The sequence below is a fragment of the Lactuca serriola genome, chromosome 8 (assembly GCF_051521515.1).
Source record: "Lactuca serriola cultivar US96UC23 chromosome 8, Lser_US96UC23_V15, whole genome shotgun sequence".
Classification (NCBI taxonomy): Eukaryota; Viridiplantae; Streptophyta; class Magnoliopsida; order Asterales; family Asteraceae; genus Lactuca; species Lactuca serriola.
Genome location: NC_136415.1, coordinates 131,886,786 through 131,896,138, shown reverse-complemented (window position 1 = coordinate 131,896,138; position 9,353 = coordinate 131,886,786). Strand labels below are relative to the sequence as shown.

Here is a 9,353-nt window from a genome sequence, read left to right as displayed (position 1 = left end):
ATGCTGGAGGTGAGGCTGAGGCGGGCGACGGTTTGACTATAGTGGGCAACGAAACAAGCGGTGGGGCTATACCAACAATGGTGTGCATTGATGCTAAGACGATCGTTTTTGATAGAATTGGTTTTGGTTTTTGTAAATAAATCAGATTTCATCTTCATCCATGTAGTTTTGTAAATAAATCAGAACTTGTTTTGTGTTGGCTATGTCTATATATACATGTGCTAGTGCATATGCACATCAATGATAAGGTTCATGTGTATCTCTCACTTAAAAGTAAAATAAGATTGAAACAACATATGCACATGTGCATATATCACTTGCATATGTACATATCACTATATCAGTCAGTGAAAATAAAATGGAAACATCATCACTAAAGGATATATCCACTTTGAGGATGTTTTACAATTATTTGCTGATATATTTATATTTTGCAAATTCGAACGTTGTGATATTAGGAATATTTGAATTTCCATTAATCACAAATTAGGGATGAGCATACGGACCGGGGAACCGGAACCGGCACTGGAACCGGAACCCGATGGAACCGGTCGGGCCGGGACCGGGACGTTATTTTTGTGGATTTTTGGAACCGGGAACCGGTAGGAACCGGAACTGATTTAACCGGAACCGGTAGAACCGGCAAAAACCGGAACCGTATGATGCTATTTTTCAAGGAGCGGTTCCAACATTTGAAGACACGACAAGAACCGGTAGGAACCGGTAGAACCGCCGGGCCGGTTCGGTTCTTGATTTTGGCCGAAGCCGGTTCCCCGGTCCGGTCCGGTTCCGGCCGGTTCCGGCCGGTTCGGTCCTTTTGCTCATCCCTATCACAAATAGTTATAGAGGTGCTCAAAGCCCGACTTGTCTTCGTGTCGGGCCATGGATAACCAAATTTGCAGGCGGGCAATTAACAGACTTCAAACTGAATGGGCCCATTAAGCTAAGCCAATGGCCTGCTCTTGGACGTGCTTTGGGCGAGGAGGGGCTCAATTGGGCTATACCCGGGCCAGATGTTGGGCCTGGTCGAGCCATGCGACTTTAACTCAAACCACCACAATTTCTGCTAGATGGCCAGTTTTGATGAGTTCTACGTGGATATGGTTTATCTGTACCTCACCTCTCTCTCTATATATATTTTTTATTATTCTTATTGTATTTGTTGATGTTTTTAGAAGACTCTGTTTGGTTGATTGTTTTCCAGCTTTATGTTTTGGAGTGTCTTGCAATTTCTAACAGCATGTTCAGTGGTTCAACTCAAATTGCATTAGATCATTCAGAACACGAAATTCTGAATGAGAGACTGAAGCCATCTTCATCATATTCAAATTGTGTATCTGATGATGTGTCATTGCATATGCTCTCAAATGCTTTAAGTTTGGCAAAGCAATACATCTAAAATATGTTAACACATAAACAAACAAAAAATATATATGACACTTTATTCATACTTGTTGGATTCTTCTTTTATGCTACTCCTTTCTGTAATTACACTATTGAACTCTTTAGAGATAAACTCTCATCCTTAATAACTCCTTAAGCATCTTATCATTAACTGTGCTTCACTTTCAACCATAACTTGGAAGCTTTTGAAGAATATCCATGCTTCCCTTTTGTCATATAGAAAATGCATCCATGTCTTTACTCGGATTCTAACACCAATTTGTTGAAATTGGTTCTTAAACTATGTGCTCAATCAAAAATGATTCTATTTTAAGTAAGCAAGAATACTCTTTATATAATAGATCTTAAAACAAACTGATATAAAAACCAAAGAACAATTCAAAGCTGACTTATCAGCGAAACTGTCCTCAAGAAACTCAGATCTGATAAGAAGATTCTACTGAAACAACAGATCTTAAAGATTAATTAAACAACAACAAGCCACGGATAATTATATGTTTGAGTCAGAGATACATACATTGTTTTCTCCTCATGAATCAGAGGCCCTTTTGACAGTGATTCCATTCTGGACACTTTTGGTGCATTTTTTGGTTCTTCAAAAACCTGAAGCTTTGCTTTCACTGCACATATAATAAGCTTGTAGCAATTAAAAATATAGGGCATAGTTTGATTAGTTTCTAGCCAATAAAAACAACATAGCTTTCTTTAAAATTATCCAATCTTTGAGAACCATGAAATTTGCAGTATTAGTGTACACATCAATCATCATGGACCATGTCCTTCTAACATATGCTGATTCAACTCGGTTAATATAAATGAAGATCTCAATCACGATTCTTGCCCTTACTATAAACTCTCTGTAGCTTTTTACTAACAGAAGCTCGGAATCCACCTTCCTTTTTTGGTGATGCATCAGATTCTTTCTTTGACTGAATACTATCAACAATGGCTTCAATCTCTTCTTTAGCCCTATGAAAGATGCTAGGGCCTTTAAATTCACTTATAGGGGTGTTCACATCAATCTCATCTCCCCTTCCATGAGTCTCTTTATGATGAGACATTGGTGACTTGTCTTTATTTGTTTCTCCTTGCACTTTCACATTATCTATCTTAAGTTTACTCATTTTAGCTCTTAATCCACCTTCCTTTCTGGGTGATGCGGATTCTTTCTTTGTGTTTATAGTGTCAACAATGGCTTCAAACTCTTCTTTGGCTCGATGAAAGATGCTAGGACCTTTGAACTCACTGATTGGTGTGTTCACATCAATGTATTCACTTCTCCCATGAGTTTCTTTATGATGTGGTGACTTCTCTTTACTTGTTTCTGCTTCTCCTTTTAGGTTTTCTACTTTGACTTTACTAAGTTTAACTTGAAAGCTACCTTCCTTCTTTGGTGATGCAGCCTCACGTTCAGATTCTTTCTTTGTATTCATAGTGTCAACAATGGCTTCAATCTCTTCTTTAGCCCTGTGAAAGATGCTAGGGCCTTTGAATTCACTGATTGGGGTGTTCACATCAATCTCCTCTCCCCTTCCATGTGTCTCTTTATGATGTGGTGACTTCTCTTTATGTGTTCCTGTTTGTACTCGTAGGTTTTCTATCTTTAGTTTACTGGGAGTGCCTGTGAATGTGGTGTCACCCCTGAAATGATATGATCATGAATCGGTTATAGGCTCCAGAAAAGTAATCCAGACATGGGTTTTGATAGATGATATATGGAAAACAATGTACTGCTGACAACATACCCTTGGATGCTTGAAGGTGAATCTTGATTTTTATCTCTAGAATGAATCGATACAGTTATGGCTTCAAATTCCTCTTTTACTCTTTCAAACACATTTGGACCTTTCACATCATTAATTGGAGTATTGGCATCAATATCATCACGTAATCCATGAGTTTCCTTGTTTTGTGTTTGGTGTTTCTCGGTTTGCACTAGAGGCTCCGTTTCTTTTTTACCTAATGTCAATTCAAGCAGTATCGTAAGCATACATGATTCTAATCATAAATCTATGGTATACGCCTATATGTTTGCATAAACAAGAATTTGTAATCATAAGATTGGTCATCAGGCAATCCGGCCCCAACGAACATGAAATTTCTAGCTCCAAAACATCAATCGACAGAAATTTGAAAACCCCTTGTTTTATTTACTTGTTGGAATTCGTTGTCGATTCTAATTATCGCATCGCATTTCAACAAACACTTGGCGTGCTCCAAAGAATGACTTTGGCAAGACGCTTAAAAACAATTCGGATCGCCCTATCAACATTCTAAGAACTATGCAAGAAATAACAATATCCATCGGATGGAAATGAATCGGTGGGTGTTCTTGTGATATTGAATAAACATGAAAACAAATAAACATTTGAGGGAACAAATATGAACAAACGACAGAAAGCAGAGAGACGAGTACCTGGAGATTGATCAGGGTTCGATTTATCCATTGGAGATTTGGAACTTGCCTAGAAGAAAATTATCCGAGTATTCGATTTAGGGATTGCAGAGATTGGATTGGGGACTTCTAACAATCTTTTGCCTAATCAGGCCAAACAAAAGTTCATTATCGCCCAAAGAGAAATCGAACAAGTCTTCCTTATTATACCAAAAAACGAGAGCCACGTGGCGTCAACATGCTCTCTTGCTTTTGAAAAAAAAAAAAATTAAACCTCAATCTCAATTCAATTCTGTTTAAAGTGATATGAAAATATTGCAATTGCAGTTTTAACATAAAAGTTTGGATATCAATTTTTTCAATTCTGTTTAAACAGTTTAGCCTAAGATTTTGAGTTATTATAGTATCAATTAACTTGGATATTATAAGAATCGTTGATTCCAATCACTTTTCATTCAAAATATGTGATTTTGACATTTTATGTCCTTGGGTCACAAAATTCAACTTGGGATAATTAAGAAATGCAATTTTGAAAGTCATCCATTTCCAAAATCAAAACACAAAAATATACATTGTTTTATTGTTTTCTGTAGAGATAGAGAGAACAAAATATATTGTTTGTGTATATTAGTTCAAACTCTTTTTCTGAACCAGAGAAATGTCTTTATACTGGAGGAAAAAGATGTTATGGCAGTTGCGTCTATATTTGGCGCCAAAACCGGTAGTTATTAGACATAACTAATGCTTACATCATCAGGATGTCAACGGGAGAGTTTTGGCGGGAAATTGCATGGAGCCGATGTAAAATCCGTTTAGGTTTCAAGGTGTTGCCCCTAAACCCCGCCAAGTGGTTGCAACCCCTTAGAACCCTGCACCCAGGGGTGCTGCCCCTGGACCCCTGTATTTTCGAGTTCATAATTATCACACCAAGTATCCACCCCCGCACTTTCAAGCTCGGTTAGTAAATGAAGTTTGGTTTGTCTCACTATTAATAATAATTACACCATATGTTGATAACACTAAAATCACAGACATTTAATTTATTCCTCTACACTGTGATAATATATATGCCTTTTATGATGAAAACTACAATATATATATATATATATATATATATATATATATATATATATATATATATATATATATATATAACGCTATTTTGTCACATATGAGATATGTGTCACACATACGTCCGTTGGAGCCCGATCAACATGTAAAACACTTTCATACATTTCCATTGCCTATAAAATCTGTTTGCAAACACATAAACATCTTAAACATTTTTCATGTGAAAGCCCACAATAATGAGATCTCATAATTGTTATTAACGGCAAGTTTAAGCAATATTTTTTACAGAAAAATGACTTTGTTTGAGAGATGTATACACAATATGTGCGGCAAAAACAAAAATATCGAAGCACTTTTTTGTTTTTACCACACATACACAACTATACGCACGAACAAAGTGACACTCACACACACAACCACAAATACATATATAGTTCTAACATTGTATTTTAAAAGAGTAGTTATAGCAAAACATTGTTTATAGTGGGACTATGAATGATTATAAAGAATAATGTATATTGGTTTGTGAAAATGAATATTTAAAAGAAACAATATGTATATGTTTTCACAATCTACAAAAATATAAACAAATATATAAAAAACCAGAAAACAAATTTTAACAATAAAAAATCAAAATAAGGATATACTTAAAAAAACAAATATGTAAAGATATTAAAATAGTAAGTTCAAAAAAAATAGTTTTGTAAAAACGAATTCATAAAAATACAATTGTAAAAATAGATGTAAAAGAAATCGAAAAAGTTGTTTATCAAAACACACAAAGTTTTAGAAAATATATTAAAGGAAAGTTGAAATTTTTATAAAGAAAAAATTAGAAAAGATGTCAAAATGAAAAATATGAAAGTTGGGTAGGGCTGCCATGGGTATGAATCATAAAATAATGGTAAAAGTGTGAACTATTGTTAGGTGCATTTCATGCATTCATTTTTATAGTTTTAGTTCATAAAAGTGCATTACATTTAGGTTTAAACTCATGCATTTTGTATATTTTCGGGATTTTTCATGATGCAATTCCATTCACACGCTTTTAGGATATTTCAGGAACTTATGAAGGTTGGATCTTGTTGGAGGAAGTTATCAAGAGTTGGAGACAAAGTTGTAGAAGTTTTGGAGCTTTGAAGAGAGAGAATGAAGAAATGAATAATTTGGCTTCACAGGAGTTTACACGGCCGTGTAAACTAATGTCTTGCATTTACACGGGCCGTGTAAACGTATATGCAAGGACATTCTACTTCGAAGACCTGGAAGAATTAAGCATTCTACTTTTCTTGTTTACATGGCCGTGTAAATGGAACCCTTTGGTTTACACGGGCCGTGTAAACGTATCGGCAGTTTTTAAAGTGGTTTTGTCTTCTTATAATTCAGACAATCAATTTTGATGGGAGTTAGGTCGGATTTTGGGAGGAGAAGAGACGATTTTCAGAGCCTTTACAAGTAGATTAACACTTGGAAAACACTTTAATTTCTTTTTGTAAGTCAATTTGAAGTTTAAACTTGTTTGATTTGTAGTCCAACCTAGATATGTGTGGTTGATTTTATTATCATTTCCGAATCTGGATTCTTAAGTATGTGTTGTTAGGCTATGATTTGAATTTAACTTGTGTTTAACATCTAGTAATCTTTGATTTGATCTTAATCATGTGTTTGGTTAGTTCTCTTTTTCACTTGATCAATGAACTAGGGTTCTATTCAATCTAGTTAATCAAATCATGAAATTCGTATATGTTTTATGATTTGATGTTAGTAACACTCACTTACTTGGTTGTAATTAGATCAAAATTAGTGCAATCAAAGATTAAATGTTTATATTCCCAAGCTTAAGAGGAATGTTAAACATTGTTGGTAATTAGTGCAAGAACCTAATGTCATTTAATGATTTAATGCAAGAGCTTATTTGGGTTGAATCAATTAAATGAAGTTTTATTTAAAGAGCTTATTTTGAATAAAATACTTTTGCCAATTTGGATATTAGAGTTTATTAATATCCAACTTACCAACCTAGATTGAACATGAGTTATAATCATATTACATCTTTCAACATAATACATATATAAGAGTCAGAATCGGAAATGTACTTCTTTTACTACGTTTGTTTTCAATCTTTCTTATTTATGAAGTTTAATTCAAGTTTAAATACAAACCCCCATTTTAATATTACTTGTATTATGTGTGAAAATATGGCAAGATAAATAGTCCCGTATCTCTGTGGACCGACCCTGCTTACTCTATACTATCTTTAGTATTAGAAATAGCAGTGATTTGAGTTATATTAATATTATTTTATCCCATCATTTGTTGGTTTGACAACCAAACAACTATTTTTGTAAATTTCCGCACAAGTCTATGATTGCACATGTAACATCCCAAAAATACTAAGTATTTTTTTTAAATCAACTAAAACCATCAATCATTCGTTTAAAATCTCATTATATATGATAATGTATAAAATAATTATCAAAGTACAATTCATATTATCAAAGGCGGAACACTAGTGGATGCGATGCAATCATGTCGAACTCTTTCTCTTAGAACCAGAAGTACCTGAAAAACATTTTAAACATAAATTGTAAGCACAAAACTTAGTGAATTTCCCAAAATACCACATACCATATATACATTGTTATGGACTACCCCATGGTCTTGCATACAAGTGTCATGGGCTACCCCCGTGGTCTTTTCTCTAGAATGTCATAAGCTACCCCAAGGTCTTACAACCAAGTGCCATGGGCTACCTCAATGGTTTTTCCTTAAAATGTGTCATACCCCCAAACCGGATGGCGGAAATGTCCGAGAGTGGAATGAGAATTACAATATCACAATAATTGTATACATTGAAACACAAGTACATAAAACAACTATCATATCATATGATTATTTCAGTTACATGACCCAAATGTTACTTAGTATCAAAATACATTACAAGATTTGCATGTTATCAAATATAGTAGTTCCCGTAATGATATTTGGTGTCTTGTCTTCAAAAGTAGCTTCACTAATCTGAGCTTAATTGTTTCCTGAGATTATATATCGTTTTAAAGTCAACATAAAGTTTGTGAGTTCATAAGGTTTAGTTGTAGAAAAATCTGAGATTTTTTCGTAGATGAAAAATCGTATCTCCGTCTTGTAAAAAGTTTTGTATTTGTACGCCTTCAACGTAAAAGAAGAATGTATATATTATAAAAAAACATTTATAAATTAAAAGTTCCCATAACTTCTAAGCTTATAAAAAGAAGTGTGAATCGTCATGTGATTTTATTATCCAAAAATCAAGTGTATAAGTAAATAACCATACTAATAAATGTTGTGTATAAGTAATTAACCATACTTATAAATATTGTGTATAAATAAATAACCATACTTATAAATGTTATGTATAAGTAAATAACCATACTTATAAATGTTATGTATAAGTAAATAACCATATTTATAAATGTGTTTTGCACTGGAATTTCACTATTCGATGTTATAGTGAGCCCTTATAATCGAGTTATAGATTGTAATGTTGCCCGCCACGATGCTTCTTCGGACTTCGTGAAAATGTTAAGACAATTGTTACCCTTGACCTGTCGATCATGGTTATAGCTAACAACCATAGGTGGGGGTTGTCAGTCCCATATAAATCTATACAAAATTCTCCCGCTCATTTAAAATTTAACGATTATAACTTATAAGGCAGAGACTTAGGGGTTGTTTGTTTTTTGTGTGAAGATCTGCGCAACCACTTTTGTCTGCGCCGTGTAGACAACGCGCAGACATATGCCCTCGCAGATTGTTTGTTTTTTGGAAGTGCGCAGATCAGAAAACGTCTGCGTGAGGTCATCCTAGCGCAGACATGGGCCACTGTCTTCAAAGGTCTTCAAACCTCATTTTAACCTAAACCAAAAAAAAAACATGGGCCACCGTGCAGTTTCTTTTTTTCTTTCTTTTTTTTTTGTTAAAAATGTATTTTTAATGTTTATGACATGAAATTAAAGTTTAAAAAATCAATTTATTTTAACATCCCGTAGACGTTAAAAACAAACAGTCTTCTTATTACAGACTGCAGACATTTGGTCCACCTCTTCTGCCGCAGAGGCTTGCAGATGTGGTCCGCATACTGCAGACATTTTGACTTCAAAAAAACAAACAACACCTTAGCGTAATGGTTGAGGAAATTGTTGGGTAACATATGCATCAAATACACTTTATAACTAGGCAGCGGAATAATCGAAACAACAAAACGATTTACCTAAGTGTACATGCACCCTATGGATCTATGGCTTCATACTATTACTTCTACCCTAGGAAAACCGAAATTATAAGAAGAATACTAACCTCTTTAGCAACCAATGATCTTCGAGCTTGACTCCTTGTGCGTGCCACCTTGTTTGGACGATGAGGATCCAAACTAGAATCTCTCTCTTGGTTCACACCCAATGAACTCAAAAGAGTAGAAACAAATATAAACTAGGAGGGATGAACT

The 9,353-nt window shown here is 34.4% G+C and overlaps 1 protein-coding gene across 1 annotated transcript; it reads right to left on the bottom strand.

The window, feature by feature from the left end:
• Window positions 1–2,089: 2,089 nt before the first annotated feature.
• Window positions 2,090–3,983, bottom strand: LOC145068647 (uncharacterized). Its single transcript, XM_079015648.1, has 3 exons — window positions 3,821–3,983; window positions 3,150–3,363; window positions 2,090–3,045 (listed from the first exon to the last, which is right to left on the bottom strand). Exons 1-3 carry the CDS (start codon window positions 3,849–3,851, stop codon window positions 2,229–2,231), a joined length of 1,062 nt encoding a protein of 353 aa, XP_078871774.1. The 5' UTR covers window positions 3,852–3,983; the 3' UTR covers window positions 2,090–2,228.
• Between the last annotated feature and the right edge of the window lie 5,370 nt (window positions 3,984–9,353).